This window comes from Acartia tonsa, chromosome 7 (genome assembly GCF_053477335.1).
Source record: "Acartia tonsa isolate MP-2025a chromosome 7, ASM5347733v1, whole genome shotgun sequence".
Taxonomy (NCBI): domain Eukaryota; kingdom Metazoa; phylum Arthropoda; class Copepoda; order Calanoida; family Acartiidae; genus Acartia; species Acartia tonsa.
The window spans coordinates 41,653,977-41,672,309 of record NC_137266.1 but is presented as its reverse complement, the minus strand read 5'-3'; the positions used below and the strand labels follow the sequence as shown (position 1 = coordinate 41,672,309).

The 18,333-nt window shown below is 33.2% G+C and overlaps 1 protein-coding gene across 1 annotated transcript in view; it reads right to left on the bottom strand.

The window, feature by feature from the left end:
• LOC145324321 (facilitated trehalose transporter Tret1-like) overlaps positions 1-18,333 on the bottom strand; it is a 57,797-nt gene that overhangs the window by 22,853 nt on the left and 16,611 nt on the right. Inside the window, exons 10-16 of the mRNA XM_080166938.1 lie at positions 12,664-12,755; positions 12,135-12,229; positions 9,001-9,045; positions 8,164-8,251; positions 5,613-5,689; positions 4,881-4,922; positions 3,538-3,618 (exon numbers count right to left, since the gene is read on the bottom strand). Coding sequence (XP_080023064.1) covers positions 3,538-3,618; positions 4,881-4,922; positions 5,613-5,689; positions 8,164-8,251; positions 9,001-9,045; positions 12,135-12,229; positions 12,664-12,755 — 520 coding nt within the window. The remainder of the gene's footprint in view (positions 1-3,537; positions 3,619-4,880; positions 4,923-5,612; positions 5,690-8,163; positions 8,252-9,000; positions 9,046-12,134; positions 12,230-12,663; positions 12,756-18,333) is intronic.

Here is an 18,333-nt window from a genome sequence, read left to right as displayed (position 1 = left end):
GTAATGAGTCGACCCTGATTTGGTCCAGGGTATTTCCACTTATCTGTCTATTTATGTCGGGCACCCGACATAGCAGCAGCTGGAACCATTTTTAACGTCTTTAGTTATGATACGGTGTTAAGCCGAGATTCGAACCTATCACCTCCCCGTCGACGTGTTGAGCCACGGTCGCGGGTTAAAGCCTTTCTTCTTCACTCGTATTGTAGGTTCAAAATAGAATATTTGTTTCTTTTGTACTAAACATACACTACACAAATTTATATAAAAGTAGATGAATTATAGTTAAAGTCTGGGATAGAGAGATAAAAAAAAATATTTTAAAATCAAGAGTAGAAATGAATAAAACTTTCATAAGTTGATGATAGGTAAATCAAGTACGGTACATATTCTTTTTTTTGGGATTTTATCTAGTTTGACAAATGTCTTTAAAAAGGGTTCTTTTATCTAAAGAATTTAAAGAGCTACTAATGTACATATTTGTTAGAGGCTAGGGGATGATCTTACATTTTTGTCTATGAAAGGACAAAAAAATCACCTTCCTTACAAAATCTAAAGGATTTAAACCATGGCATCTTAATTTAGGTGTAAATTTATTTTTAAAAAAAGGGGGTAGGAATTTTTGTTTTGCCTTTCATCCTACTTCTACCCCATTTACTTTTAACTTTATTTCTGGAGAGAAAGGGATTTAGAGTTTTCAAATACTTTAGAGTCAAAATGGTACACACACTCACACACACACACACACACTCACACACTCACACACATATGTATGGAAATATTTATTATCAGCTCCCATATAACGCCAGTGGATCGCCCAAAACAGCCCCACCCCCATCCTATTATATAAAGTAGCAAGCTTTTTTGTCTGTAACGAAGGACCTCCCAAACCGCTGAACAGACATAGTTCTTCTTCACAGTGAAGCTTCTTATAGATCCAGGGAAGGTTGATAACTATTTAGGGGGAGTGTCCCTCCCCTCCTCCATATTAAAAAAAAATTCTTTTAAAAACTCTAATTGAAAAAGGTGAAAGGTTAATTTTCCCCATATCATTTTAAGTGCCCTAGAGGCTTCTAGAGGCGAATCCGCTAGTTACTTTATATTGTAATACTTCTTTAGGTAAGGCTCAATAAAACTCAAAATGTAAAACCTTACATTGTGTATGTATGTAGCTCTGATCCTCAGAAGTAAGGATTGGAAGTGAGAATCCTTTGACTTATCTTAGATTGGAAAGCTTCGACCACAGTCTAATATATACACAATGCTATATTTCAGGCTGATCCGATATTTGCTTGGAAGCGACTCGATGCTTAATTCACCCTTGCTTAGAGTTTTAGCAGGTATTCTACATTAAGCAACCCTAATAAATGACACTCAGGGAGCTTGATGGATAAGACAATTAACGATAAATTGATAAAAGTTTCCGATGATTCTAAACAAAATTACCCTGTATTGAAAAGTTAAACACAGGTATTTTTCAACCAAACTATCAAAATTTAATAAACTACCTACAGTTTTTGAACGAACGAATAAGATGTCGTGGTTATAAAACTTTGGGTACTCGTGTATATTATGACAGATTGCAACAGTATTTGTCAACAAAGTAATTAGTCTTCCAAAAAATAATGAGGGGGGGGGGAGTGTACTGAAGTAACGATTCGGGAGAAGGTTCTTAAATATTTTATGTCGAAAATTTATTACATAAGCTAAAGAGTAGACATTTGTTTGAAAATTTTAACAATTCCCAGTAAACAATTGCGAGTTTTAAATAACGTGACTACTTTAGAACAGTTACAGTCCTACCAGAAAGATAATTATAGTCCTACTAGATAGATAGTTATACATCTGTATAGGACCAAGTCCTACTAGATAGATAGTTATACATCTGTATAGGACTAAGTCCTACTAGATAGATAGTTAACATCTGTATAGGAATAAGTCCTACTAGATAGATAGTTATACATCTGTATAGGACCAAGTCCTACTAGATAGATAGTTATACATCTGTATAGGATTAAGTCCTACTAGATAGATAGTTATACATCTGTATAGGACCAAGTCCTACTTGATAGATAGTTATACATCTGTATAGGACCAAGTCCTACTAGATAAATAGTTATACATCTGTATAGGACTAAGTCCTACTAGATAGATAGTTATACATCTGTATAGGATTAAGTCCTACTAGATAGATAGTTATACATCTGTATAGGACCAAGTCCTACTAGATAGATAATTATACATCTGTATAGGACTAAGTCCTACTAGATAGATTGTTATACATCTGTATAGGACCAAGTCCTATTAGATAGATAGTTATACATCTGTATAGGACTAAGTCCTACTAGATAGATAGTTATACATCTGTATAGGACCAAGTCCTACTAGAGAGATAGTTATACATCTGTATAGGACTAAGTCCTACTAGATAAATAGTTATACATCTGTACAGGACCAAGTCCTACTAGATAGATAGACATAAACCTGTAAAGGACCAATTCCTACTAGAAAGATAGTTATATATATGTATAAGACCAAGTCCTACTAGAAAGATAGTTATACATCTGTATAGGACAAACTCTTACTAGATAGATAGATATATACCTATAGGACCATGTTATAGGACCAAGTCCTACTAGATAGATAGATATATACCTGTATAGGACCATGGTATAGGACCAAGTCCTACTAGATATATATATACCTGTATAGGACCATGGTATAGGACCAAGTTCTACTAGATAGATATATATATACCTGTATAGGACCATGGTATAGGACCAAGTCCTACTAGATAGATATATACCTGTATAGGACCATGGTATAAGACCAAGTCCTACTATATAGATATATACCTGTATATAACCAAGATATAGGACCAAGTCCTACTAGATAGATATATACCTGTATATAACCAAGATATAGGACCAAGTCCTACTAGATAGATATATATATTTCTGTATAGGACCATGGTCTAGGACATAGTCCTACTAGATAAATAGATGTATACCAGTATAGAACCATAGTATAGGACCAAGTCCTACAAGATAGATAGATATATACCTGTATAGGACCATGGTATAGGACCAAGTCCTACTAGATAGATAAATATATACCTGTATAAGACCATGGTATAGGACCAAGTCCTACCAGATAGATAGATGTATACCTGTATAGGACCATGGTATAGGACCAAGTCCTACTAGATAGATAGATATATACCTATATAGGACCACGTTATAGGACCAAGTTCTACTAGATAGATAGATATATACCTGTATAGGACAATGGTATAGAACCAAGTCCTACTAGATAGATAGATATATACCTGTATAGGACCATGGTATAAGACCAAGTCCTACTATATAGATAGATTTATACCTGTATAGGACCATGGCATAGGACCAAGTACTACTAGATAGATAGATATATACCTGTATAGGACCATGGTATAGGTCCAAGTCCTACTAGATAGATAGATATATACCTGTATAGGACCATGGTATAGGACCAAGTCCTACTAGATAGATAGATATATACCTGTATAGGACCATGGTATGGGACCAAGTCCAGCTTGATAACCAATGGCAATTATGTTTACTGATATCAACGGCAGAATGTCTAAATAAAAAAATAGAAATGGTAATTTCTTAACATTAAGTGTGTAAATACTTTTCTTTATTCGTAAATTTGGCGATTCTTAGTCAGATTATGCATCATAAAGATAATAAATTAAAGATTGAATTGTTTTACCAGTTTTTGAGCTATTGATCTGGAATAACGATTGATTTAAACAAAATTCATTAAGTTTATAGTTTTAGATCGGCCAGGTCAGACAATTCTATTTACGCCCAGTATGAAAAAAAACTACATATACTTGAGGTTGTGATGTACTGCCCAACAACTTATTATAGATAACTTCGCTTCTTTTATTTTTGCGTGGTAAGGCCGTACATTGCAAAGTTTTTAAAACGAAGCTTTTCTCCAATTAGGGTTTGTCAGCCCGTTTGTAAGTAATGTATAGCTCTTATCGTTAATTAGGCATGTTAGAATCATTCTATCTATTTTAAACTTTACATGATGATTACTGTAACATTTGGGTACAATTTAGTTACCATGCCAAATATATAATCGTTACCAGAAGTCCTACGTCAAATTTATTACATGTTGTTCTTTCACTTCTTGAAAAAAAAAATTGTATGATATAATTATCCTATTCATATGATTCCCGGGACCAAAAGGTAGAATATCTTAGTCAAAGCATTCCTATAATCAAAAATGTAAATATGTCTATGAACTACATCCTGTATTCAAGTATCTATGTGTGGTAGGGGTGAGCGAGTCCGGTCAAAAGAGCCCCTAGCCTTAAGGATTCTATCAATAAAGTACTACAAGTAGTTACAGGTTGAATGTTTTATTTGAACTGATTATACACAACAAATTAATGGCTTTATATATTTACAAACAGATTACAATAGTGGGTTAGGTAGAAAATGGGTGTGGAGAAGATGGGGGGCTGCAGCCAGGTGAATAGCAGATGGGCAGGCCCCTGTAGGGGGTAAGGTAGATGTCCCCCGGAAAAGGGTAGGTTACTGGAACATGAAGGGGGGGAGGGGCAACTCCCTCCCCATATCGGCGGGTGATAACTTTGACTGCTTTCTCTGGCGGTCAAACAATAGAAGAATAGGGTAGCTAAAAATGTGATGGTTAGGGGATTAACCACCTGGGTGTTATCGGCAGCCCCGGAGCATAGCGTGCTCTAGGAAATGACAGTCTGTCTGTCCGACTACCACATATGTTCGTTTGTTCTATCGTCAGATTTTAGAGCCATGCTTTCATGGATATTATATTCTTTTTTTAATAGTGATATTTATTTCTTTTACCTAAGAGTTGATTGTTTTCTTCTCTTCCCTCCAACAAATAAACTAAAATAAAATTTAAAAATTCATATTTTTCACATTTTCTGTAGAATTTTATTAATTATTTAGCGATCCTCATATATTTATTTTTCCTCTTAAAAAGTTTAATTTTTAAACTTTCTTTTCTTTTCTACAAATTTTAAGATGGTAGATAAATTATAAAAGAAACAAGGATTGCAACATTCTTGAACAGCGAAGCTCAACATTCTAAAATAATTTCCTGTTCTAACAAATCAACGGATAGAAACTCGGCAAAAATGGAGTTTCAATGCCTTTCAAAGCATGGCCGACAGTCTTACAAATCAAAAAGTTATAAAAAAAGATTCGCTTTAGTTCAAGGGATCTTCACATAAATTTTCAGCTGTCTATCTTCGAAACAATCGATGAATCGCGTTTTACCAATATAGTTACGAATTGACGGACTGACAGACGGACATACAAAGAGAGGTACAGTATTAGGATGCTTTGAGTAGGGGGAATGCCCCAAACTCGTAAATGCGTAACTCATTACAATTCGCAGTGAGGAACTTCAGACAAAATTCGTGCAATCAAAGGGTTGTTTGTCTGCTATGCACTGTACCACTGGTATGATTGAAGGACCAAGAGTCTAGCCTTGACTGTTAAGTCCAGGTGCAACTCAGCCATACGCGATTCCAACATAAAGTTTAACTCCATTACTACAAGATAAATTTTCACCTGAAATACCAAGGAGAACAAAACCCAAAGCCAGGGACAGGCTGCTGAGAACAAATAACAATCTTCTTTTAAACCTTCTACGAGAAAAAAACAGCTATATCGATATAAAAGCAAAGATATATTCTTTTTAAACAATAATGAATATTGTATAGTGGATGTTATGCCAGCAAAATTTGTGTCGTCAATTTAGGTTGCTAATATAGCCCTTAGTTATTGGTCAATACGTTTTTTCATGGTCAGGGAAGAGGATTGGTTAACATAATAAGGGGTGATGGGAGGATATCATTGAATTAGTCTAATAGGAGAAACTATTTATAAGGATATGTGAGAATCTCTCGCAATATCCATGTATGCTATATCCATGAAAGACACTCTTATATAATTTTTTTCTAATCTGTAGGTGTGTTATAGCAATGTACAGTCATATTCATAGAAATATTTGCCAAGAAAACAAAGATGACAACATTCATAAATAGCTTATCAAACAAAAAAAGTCACGGATGGACATATGGACAAAGTGATTAAGAACAGACACTCGGTGGTCAAAAATCTGAATAAATGTACCATTGTTTTAATATTAGACCTAAACACCGGGTATATAATATACTGAATGCGGAATCTTCACAAAAAAAGCATCTTGAATGGCAGCTGAGAAAATCACGATTTGTCTTAAATCTTGACTGACTGACGTATATTTCGCATGAGCGGGTAGCTTCGCTACTGAAGCTAGTATGAAAAATGTATCGGACTAACTGGGTTAGGTCACAGTTAGCCCAATACTTAGGAATTATCCTTTTAACGTTTTGGGTTTTGGGTTAACCCCCATTTAATAATTTATATCAGTTAGGCTCTTAGGGGGCTCTAGGGAGGTAAGAGGAAGAAGTTGACCCTCCATTTCACTCCAATCCGGTTAGTGAGATTCTTTGACAATGGACGATAAACGAATATGGTCCCCAATATGATATACAAATTTACCCTTTTTGTAGATTATGATTAATGGTTGAAACGTTTAAACACTCAACTTAATAAATCAACCAATCAAAATTCATTAAAATCCCCAATGTTGTCAAGCCAACGAATAAGAAAACGGTATTATAAAACTTTGGGGGCTAGTGTAATAAACAGCCCATTGTCCCCTCTCTCTCTCTCTCTCTATAAAATGTAGAACAATCGGCTACAAGTTTACAAATTCTTACTAGATCAACACACATACAAACATTCTGCTACTTTAAATTGCAATATTTTCTGTTTTATCTTTGTAAGGGGTGAACTAGTAAATTCAAAACATTAAAATGGGAAAATCTTAATAATTGTATAGAATTTAATTTTGTAAAAGCTTTTTCTGTATTCACATATAACCAGGATTTAAAGAATCTGTAAGGTTTTTTTAACTTCAGACATTAGTAAAGATTATCCAGGAATCCTAGGGAATAAGACAATGTACGATAAATCTATGTACAGTAGTTCAGTAGTACATCCTGACGAACCCCAAACTGTCCCACTTTGAGAAAGACGATTCCAGTGACGTCATATACGTTTCGGGAAAGAAAAAGGGAAGGGGGGAAGAAAATCTCTTCAAAAGCGATGGGAGAAAAGGGAAGAGATTTTCTTCCCCCCTTACCTAAAAGTATATGACGTTACTGGAATCGTCTTTCTCAAAGTGGGACAGTTTGGGGTTCGTCGTACATCCCCAATGATTATAAAATTATTGGTATAAAAGTTTAGACACATTTAGTTTGACTTTTCAATCACGACTTAATAAAGGATCCAAAGAATTTGAACCGACGAATAAGAGAAAATGTTAGAAAACTTTGGATAACAGTTTTTTTAATCCTTATAATAAAGTAACAGGATCGATGTTTGTGTGTTTGTCTGGGTGTTTGTGTGTGTGGTTGTATGTTTGTACCGAAGGATCTCGCTAACCGCTGAACCGATCGGGTTCTTATTAACAGGGTAGCTTCTCATAGGTTTCGGGAAGGTTTATAACTATTTTCTTGGGGGGTGGGACACCCCCAACCCCCCCCCCAAAAAAAAATGAAAAATCCCCCCCTCCCAAAAAAAAATTTTTTGAATTTTTTTTAACTAAAATTAAAAATGAGGGGGGGGGGCACACCCCACCACCAAAAAAAAAAATTTTCGCCCCCCCCAAAAAAATTTTTTTACTTTTTCTTTTAAAATCTAAAATAAGAAATTTAATTATTAAATTCTACTCTCTCCTCAAGTCCCCCTAGAGGCCTATAGAATATAATTTTATAAATTAGGTTTCCCTTATTCCCTGAATATAACCTTGTTTTAAAGTAATAGATTTTCTTTAAAATATTATGATTATGGGTACATGTTTAAAGTGATTTTAAACAGTAAGAGATTTAATCTAATCTAAAATCAATCCCTTAAAGTCTCACAAACAGCTAGATGGACTAAGTATTTTATTGTATAAAAAGTCAGCCAAATCGGACCAGCATTTTCCGAGATATTTAGCTTCAGACAAAAGAAAAGAGATTGCTTCTTTATTTAATAGGAAAGATTTAACTGAATTAAATGATTATCTTACTTGACAAACCAAGAGCCCAGAAAACATGCAATAAGCCGGACCAATCCGTAAATAATAGTGGCTGTATATTTGTTCAGATTTGATCCTGTTTTCACACATTCATTATTTGTCAGGTAGGAAGGGGATATTGGACTGTTATTTATACTAGTAACCAAAGATTCATAAAAGAACGGTTTCTCATTCAATGGCTTAATTAATTTAATTAAATCTCTGTTGATTTGATTTAACTAATAATATCCAAACTTTACCAAAAATAATTTTATCTCTAGAAAGGGTAATTTTGTTATCATCATAGGAAATTTAATTTATCGTCCTTTATCTTATCCCTTTTGAGATTTTTGATTATGAATGGATTCAATCTGCGGCTGTAGCTTGAAGTTAATCGTATTTCAAGGAAGCAATAGGATAGACTCTCGGATAAAAATCAAGTTGCGTCTGCAGGGAAGAAAAGCTCAACCTCATTGAGTCATCCAGGTATGGAGCATTAAGTTTTGTGACTTTAAGAAAGCATTTGACAATACTAATAATTGTTTTTATCCTAGAATAGTACTTAATATTAACAATGCAATACAATATTGGTGTACATTGGTGGGTATGAACGATAAATTGATGCATATCCCCCATGAAGCAAACCGAAATTACCCCTTCTGTAGATTACAATCAGAAAGGTTTGTTAATTTGAACCATCTAATAAATTAATCAAGATTTGATAAAAAAATTCACCAAGTTTTAAAGCCAATAAATGAGAGAATGTTTGTTTTAAAACTTCGGGGACTTGTATAATCTACACTCCAATATTCCATTCCTCCCTGTCCAGGTAAATAATGAATATTCCTGCAGACTCCATGATTGAAACAGCATAGTAGGCCAAAGTTGATATTCCTAAATAAAAACAAGGAAGTCAACATCCACAAGTATAATAAAGGGCTCGGCAGCAGCACTGCCGTCGCATGTAAGCCTCAATGAATCAACCTTTTACAATTTTAAAAACCAGCTTGATTTCTATATATGACCATATAATTTGTATCTTATCCCATCAATAAATGATAGTGACAACCAGGTTTGAAAAACTTTTTTTTATGGGGAGAGAAAATATAATTTATAGTACATTGTCCCTTCCTTAGGATAAATTGTTATTGACTTATTTTACTTTTAATAAAGTTTTATAAAATTTGCTTCACTAAGTATTAAAGCACATTATTGTACAAGTCTTACGTAAAAAAAAGGATTATAAAAGATCCCCAAAAATGATTTTCAATTCACTTATATAAGACTAATAAAAAAAATACAAAGGAAAAAGAGGAAAATTTCATAGGAAAAAATAATAACATTTTCTGTGAAGTTCATAGTATCAGTTTATATACTCATGGATTAAGGAACAAATGGAGATAAATATTTCAGTATGGCTTTGAAACCGATTAATATCCGGTTGATCAGAACCGGTTCACAGCCATACTCAAAATTCATGTATAGCATCGTTTAACAGACAATTTTCCACGAATAATAAAACAAAAACCACAAGATAAAAACCAGTTTTGCATTGGCCTTTGGACCCTCGGGTTTAACAAAACTTGATTCAATCTTATAATTCATCATTTCGGTATTTCAGGAAAGCTGTCTATAATACGATGCCATATATAACTATTAAGATATAATTACACAGTGTCGTGCACTGAAGGGAGGGAGAGGACATTGGTTTGTAAATTATACTGGCACCAAAAGTTTGATAAACTTGCTCTCTAATTCGTTGGCTTGAAAACTTTGGGTACTTTTTTATAATCTTGATTGCTTGGTTTTCATTTGCAGTGTTCAATCTTTTTAACCAATAGTTTTAATCTACAAAGGGATTACTTGAGTTTTTAAAGGAAGTACATCAATTTATCGTCAATTGCTATACCATTTAAAAATTTTAAGTCAACGGACATTTGTACAGAGGGATGTGTGATTTAAGGGTGTGAAAAAGGCGACAGTGGTCCTTGATATTTTCAAGCTTCTATATAAGTTAACTTATCCGATAATTTGCCTGCTGTTTTTATTTTATTTTAATACGTTGCAATATATTTTGCGTTTTCCTACTTATTTAGGTTAACATCCTTTTTTTTAAATAATCAGACAGTTTTCCCTATTTCCCTGGTGGATTTTGTCAAGAATTTAGAGAATAATTTAGGAATTTCAATATCAAAGGTTAGACACACACACCAGGGAGTAAGGGAGGGGACAATGGATCAAATATTCAATTTTTAGGAGTCTCAGACTTTGGGTACTGGCTTAAAGGGAATGTGCACGAATACAGCAGATTCTGATTGACTTTGGGTACTTGCGCATCAATGCCCCGCTAACTAGCTGAGCTAGTTTTGAATATGCAGACAGAAAAATTTGTTATTAATGGCTGGTTTTAACAAATATTTTTTCCCAAGAAAATATCATTACATATATAGAAACTCTACTGTGATATTTATGTATTAAATAATCTAAGAACCGCTTGAATTTACGTGTCAGTTATAAATATATGAGAAGGGTTGAGGTAGTTCTAAACAAGATTTTTCTAGTGATTAATTACAGAATATTTACTACATTGTGATGTGTTGATAATTTAATTTTCAAGTAAATGATTTTTTTCTTAGAACTATTTTTGTTCTAAATTAGGTTACCATGATCCCTTTACAATTTTTGTGAAATTTTCCTGATAATTCTGGTTTTCATTGCTTTTCAGCGAACCCTCTTAAATTGAATTAATTGCCCATTGTCCCCTCCCTTACTCCCTGCACACACACACAGGGTATATCAGGGTGGGAGGGGACATTGGACTGCTAATTTTAGAGGTACCCAAAGTTTTATAAAAAAAAAAGCAATTTATCTTATTCGTTTACTCAAATACTTTAATTACTTTAATTATTAATAGCAGTTAAAATTATGTCATTGTAGGAATTGCCTGAAAATTTTATTTAAAGCAGTTATCTTAAGAAACAACATTAAAGGCGATTTAATGATATCCACTGAAAATTATAATAACAAAATTAGCCCTTCTGCAGATTAAAATCATTAGAGAAACAGCAGGTTGAGACACTGATAGTATAAACCAACCAATCAAAATTTAAAAAGTTACCAACAGTTTTAAACCAACGAATAAGAGAACATCGTAATAAAACTTTAGGGACCAGTATAATTTACAGTCCAATGTTTGCTACTCTAGAATAACCTGATAATAAATTAAAACCACCAGAGAACTTTTAAAGCAAAAGAAAACTTTAATCGGTTCAGTGGGTAAGAGAAATCTTAATCTTAAGACAAACAGAAATACACCGTTTTACTTTGTATTATAGATATATTATTTATTTATAATTTTCCAAACATTTGATTTTGAAGTTTACATTGAAGAGTTTTGAAAAGGCAACTTCAAACAAACAAGGTCAAGTAGATCTTGGTTTCTAGAAGCATTTATATTCTAATATAACAGTAAATGTTCTGTATTTGAACCCCATTAACCTTATTGTTCTAAAAAATATAGAAATTATTCTTTGCAACCGCCCATTTTTATATTTGATTTTATTGATCAAAAATAGTTTTTAGATTTAAAGTTATTCTAAAGGTTATATTTCATGCAGTATTTTAGGTCCACAAATGGCTTAAACACCATGAATAAACTTATAAAACTTAGAGATTATCAATTCAGATTTTTTCAGAGGCGCATTGTCCCATGGTGTCATGGGGGGTTTCCCCACACCCCTTATTTGTTTTTGTTTACAAAAGTATGAAAATAAAATAAAAACTCGTGGGGGTACTTTTTCTTTTTTGGGGGTTAAGTGTCCCACCCATAAGAAAATAGATAAGAACTACAGCAGGACCCGAAGAGTAGAGCCAATTCATTATTGGGGAGGTATATTAATTTATCGACCATTGCCTTATCCATTAAGATCCCTGCATTCACACACACACACACACACACATCTAGCTACTTGGATTTAATTTACCTGTAAATTGTTGTAGGCACATGAGGCTCATAACAATCAGCATAGGTTTCCACACGTCTGGTCGTTTCAACTTCGCCAAAAAATCCATGGTGTCCCTATAATTGAGCGAAGCTAAAATATAATTGGAATAGTCCTATAGATTTCTGGACAAATTCTTTTTTGCAAATTATGTAATTTCTAATGTTTTGATGTTTTATTGAAAATTAAACTCGAAAAAATGGTTTTAAAAATCATGTAATTTTTTTGACATTTTACATAAAAATGAGAATTTTAGCTAACCTCTCCCCCCCCCCCCCCAAAAAAAAAGAATTCAAGGAGGGTAATTATGCAATGCACCCCCTAATTTTGTAAATTTTCACCCAAAAAAATTTATCGTTCAGCCCAACTACCCCTCCCCCCTCTTCCTCTATCCAGATTTTTACCACATAAAAACTTAAAATCTTGAACATCCTTGTCCCACCTCCCTCTCCAAATAGCAATTGGTGGAAGCGTACATTTATAAAAATGCTGCTCATCTAAAAAGGAATACCTTTTAAATTTATCCAATTTCGACATTTTCAAGTCTTCTTCTGTTAATTTTCTTTTATTTTTGGCCACTGACTCCATCAAACTATCCCATTCCTTAATAGATATTTATCGCATCGTATTATAGACAGCCTTCCGCGGATATAAAAATGCAAAATTAAAATATTAAAACAGGTTTTGTCAGCACCGAGGGGTAAAAAGCCCAGGCAAACAAAACTGGTATTTTTTTATAATTTTTATTTTAATATCCTTGAAAAATGTGTGTAATATAATGTCATACATGATTTTATTAGTTTGGTTGAACACCGGTTGCAATCCAGTAGATTTTAACCGGTTTCGAAACCACACTGGAAATTAAATTACTTTTGTCTATAAGTAGTGCAGCAACAAAGAATTAACAGTCAATGAACAACTAACTGTATACAGGTAAAGCAATAGAATCTCGTGTGGTATATTCAGTGAATGTAATGTTTAAATAAAGAAATTTCTCGTATTCATTTGAAGACGGTGCCTTCGGCACCACGGGGCTAAAAAAACTAGTTTTAATCTTATAATTGTACATTCTATATCCGCGGAAAGCGGTTTATAATACGATGAAAGAAATAGCTATTCCAGTATGGCTTCAAAAACTGTTTAATATCCGTTAGATAAGAACCGGTTCACAGCCATACTGAAAATTAATGTTTAGCATTGTATCTCAATCAATTTTCGACTAATATAAAAATAAAAATCATAAAATTAATAATAGTTTTAATCTTATATTTTTCATTTCAATATATGCGGAAAGCTAAATATAATACATTGCAATAAATAACTATTCTGTAAGGATGTCAACTTGTTTTTTTTATCAGACTGACATACAAACATTCCTTAGATATAGAGTATTAGCTGCGCCACTGACAATAATAGTTTTTTTAAAAGGGACATTTTGACAGAAGAAAATTTGTCGTCACTTCAGGTTGTTAATATGGAACTCATTCATTGGTACGTTTACTTATCCAAAGAAGACGATATGGAGTTAGGGGTTGGATGGGGGAATCATTATTTAAGCCAGCTGTGAGTATCACTTTATAAATTTACTAGCGGCTTTGCCCCTAGCCTCTAGGGGCTTTGCCCCAAGAGATAATTTTAAAAAAATAAAATACTACTGGTGCTTGGTCTAATGTGTTCCCAAGAAAATTATTTTTTTTTTTTGGGGGGGGGGATTTTCATTTTTTGGGAGGGTTGGGAGTGTCTAACGCCCCAAGAAAATAGCTTAAAACCACCACAGGACCAATAGGTATATACCCTGAAGAGTAGAATCCGATCGTTTCAGTGGTTACCGAGATCTTAAGGGACGGACGGACGGACAGACAGACAGACAGACAAACAGACAGACAGACAGACAGACGGAAAGACAGACAGACAAACATACATCATTCTACTTTTTATTATAGAAAAACTTTATGAAAATCTAGAGCAGCGTCCAAGTATTAATATATCGATTGTAACAACCCAGTAGTTTTAGCGAACTATGGAAAAATTTAAAGATTGGATTCCATTAAATTTCCTTCCAAAGCACAAAAACCCAATCCTGACCCCATTAATTTTGAAATAAATTCATAAAAAGCTTGGGGGATCTTTTTTTTATTACTTTAGGTAAAGTTATGTGACGTTATAATGAGTACTAGGTAGCCCCACAGGGGTAATTCAATGTTGTCAGCTAATATCAGGAGGGAATAATGGTCGCAGTGACGGAATAAACATTCTCGTATTCATTCGAATCCGGTGGATAGGAACCGGTTCTCATCCGTACGAAAAAACTATGTCTAGCATCGTATTATATCCTGCTTTCTACGAATATAAAAACTGGTTTTCATCTTATAATTGTACTTTCTATATCCGCGGAAAGCTGTTTATAATACGATGCTAGAAATAACTATTTCATGTTTGTCTCTATTTAACCAACATAATACATTTTAATGTAATGGTATTAAAGGAAAAAGGAATGCTTTTAAAGAATTTTAAGGTAAGTTGAAGGTTTGAAGATATTTTAACCAAGCATGACGGTGATTTAATAGGTTTTAGGCTATTTTTCTATTACTAAATCCTTAGAAGAGATCGTAATAGAATTAATAAAACATTAAAAATCTTTTAAACCAATTTGCTAATTACAATACATATGTTTCCAAGCGTCTTTGTTATTAACATTATTCTTACAGGCAATTTTCTCGAATAATGAAAAAAAATCATTGAAATACCAGTTTTGTTAGCCCGGCCTACAGCCCCTCGTTGCTAACAAACTGGTTTTGATCCTAATTTAACATTTTAATATCCTTAATACGATGCGATAAATAACTATTTGTTTTACATTTAATATACAGTACATTATAATAGTTAACTTCAATATTACTTACAGGCTTTATTACCCTGTTTCTATCCTATTATATGAAGTGGTAAGGTTTTTTTATATATAGCTTAAGATTTCGATAACTACTGAACTGATTAAGTTCTATATTTTAAGGAAGGTCCAATAATGGTTTAGACTATTTCATTTTTAGATGCAAGACTTAGCATTTTTTTGCTGTCCCTACATCTTCGAATACAGAACACTTAGATGCTAGGGACACAGCCGCTAATTTAGATGTATAAATTAAAATACAAACTTAGTCATATTAAAATGAAACAAGGATGACTACAGACATCAAAGCGGAGATCAAACAATTACATTGACATTAACATCATATTTGAAAATCTGAATGAAAATTGTGTGTAACCCAAGTTACAAATTAACTTAAGTTAAAAAGATTTTAAATAAGGTCATACTTGCAATTTAAGATTTGCTTTTTTGGATGATTGCCTCATAATATTGGGCCTACACGCCCTAAGAATCATGTGAAATGGACGATTATATCATATCAAAACTGTAGTCCAAAATTCTATCATTACGTATAAAACAAACATACAGACTTTCTGGTAATAAATATAGAGTTGTTACGCTTTCTATATTGTTATAAAAATCGCCATACCATGCTTAAAATTGATAGGACAATTCTAACATGTCTAAATTATGGGTAAGAGCTATCCGTTACAAACTTATCAACGTAAAGCCCGATCCTAAAAGTAAAAAAGCTTCGCTGTTAATAAATTGGTGAGATTTGTGAAAATAAACAGGGATCTAAAGGGATAAGACAATGGCCTATAAATATATTTACATCCCCAAAAATAATAAACAAAACTGCCCCTTCTGTAGATTACAAATAGTTGTTGATAGTGAAACGTTTGAACACTTAATGAGCCATCCAATCAAAATTCATTAAAGTCAACTAATAAGCCAACTAATAAGAAAACTTTATTATAAAACTTTGGGGAGAAGTGAAATAAACAGCCCATTGTCCCCTCTCTCTCTGAGAAATAAATGTATTTAGTGTTTAATTCTCTGTGTCTTAAATTTCCTAAGCCATTGAGATTATGGTTAGTGAACATTATGGCGCAATATCTATTCAACATCAAATGATCCCTCCCCCCCCCCTAAAAAAAAACATTATACCCATTGTTAAAAGCGAAGCTTTTATATAATTAAGGTCGGTCCGTCTGTCCCTAATGGATACCGTTAGTTTAGGCATCTATTAATTGTCCTATAGATTTCAAACTTAGCATGGTGATTTCTGTAGTGTCTAGGTATGATTTCGAAAGCTTAGCAATTCCATAATCGTTACCAAAATGGCCGTACGTTCATTTAAAACATTATGAATATTAAACTTTTTAAAAGCGAAGCTTTTCTATAATTAGGGTCGGTCCGTCCGTCCGTACGTCCGTCCGTCCGTACGTCCGTCCGTCCGTACGTCCGTCCGAGATAGTTAGCTTTTATTCGTTAATTTAAGCATGTTAGAATTGTCCTATCGATTTCAAACTTTGCATGGTGATTTCTGTAGTAGTTAGGTACGATTTAGAAAGCGTATAACTCTATAATCATTACCCAAATGTCCGTACGTCCATTTTAAACATGTTGATTTTTTTACTTTTTTAAATAGCTTTTATTCGTTAATTTAAGCATGTTAGAATTGTCCTATCGATTTCAAATTTTGCATGGTAATTCCTGTAATAGTTAGGTACGATTTAGAAAGCGTAGCAACTCATCATTACCAGAATGTCCGTACGTCCATTTTAAACATGTTGATTTTTCTACTTTTTTAACAACGAATTTTTATATGATCTAATTATCCGTTTGATCTGATATTTGGTATATTGATTCCTGGGACAACAAAGAACAATATTTTAAGCGAAGCAACTCTATAATCAAGCCCTAAAGATGTAAGTATGTCCATAAACATTATCCTGTATCAAGCAGTTTTTCAACAAATTTACTTACAATTTTGCTTCGAATCTTATACTTTTATATTCTGATTATTCAGTTCAGACACTATACAAGTATTAATGTCCGTTTGTCCTACCGTTTCAGTGCTTCGCTTTTATGGATGTTGTCATCCTTGTTTTATGTGATATAATTATCCTATTAATCTGATTTTTGTAATGCTGATTCATACAACACGGAACAACTTTGGGTACTTTTATTTAATTTACATGGGTTAATATACACTAGCACAGTTTAAAGTTTTTCACCAAAAACTTTTATCAACAAAAAATAGAAGGTGTAGTTTATTCAAAATTTAGTCCTGACAATTTAATTGAAGGGGGGCTGATTCAAAAGGGGGGATAAATTCTAACCACATGAGATTTTTATTCTATATTCATTAATTTCACAAAGTTAGAAAATCAAAATACAACACACATTTCTTAATTTTAAAATTTTAACTTCTTTGCAAGAAAAAGTTTTTATATGAATTTTTATGTTTTATTTTATGCATATCCTTATATTTAAGTAATAGGATGTGTGTGTGTGTGTCTGTACCACTGTACCGAAGGATCTCGCTACCCGATAACCTGATATACTTATCCTCTACTGGGAAGTCAACATAGTAACCACCCTCCCGCGCCTAGAAAAAATTGTACCCCTCGTAAAAAAAAATACTTCTAAAAACTAAAATTTAAAAAAATGTGCTCGGGGGGGGGGTAAATGCCACTAGGGGCGTAGCTGCTAGTTTTAAATGAAACAACGACAATCAACTATAAAAGCGATGTTCTGAAATCAAATGGAAGAACTAACACATGTAGAGTGTCAAAACTTAATAAGCAGAATATTAATTTAAGGAAAAAACAAAATTGTATATAAAATACGAAAATACAGGATTTTTCTTAAGAACGTGCTTTTATGGAACTTGATTATAGAGATGCTTCACTTAAAATATTGTTTCATGTTGTTTTAGTAATCGTTGTTATAAAAATCAGATGAATAGGACAATTATAACCTGCCTAGACTTATGATCGAAAAGAGCTAACTGTGACGTACGGACGGTTGGACGTACGTACAGACCTTAATTATAGAAAAGCATTACTTTAAAAAAAAAAGTAACCAAACAAAAATTGGGAGGTTTGATATTTTTACCAGGGGAAATTCCTCTTAGGAGAGTGGAGGTCCCCCCCCCCCCCTCCCGCTATAGTTATAAACCTTACCTGTACCTCTGAGAAGTTTTTTTTAGTATTATATAAGGAATGTCTAATTTTAAAATTAATAACAAATAAGCTCCTCTTCATGAACAAAGTTGTTCTTGTAGTTTTGTAATGTTTTCATTAC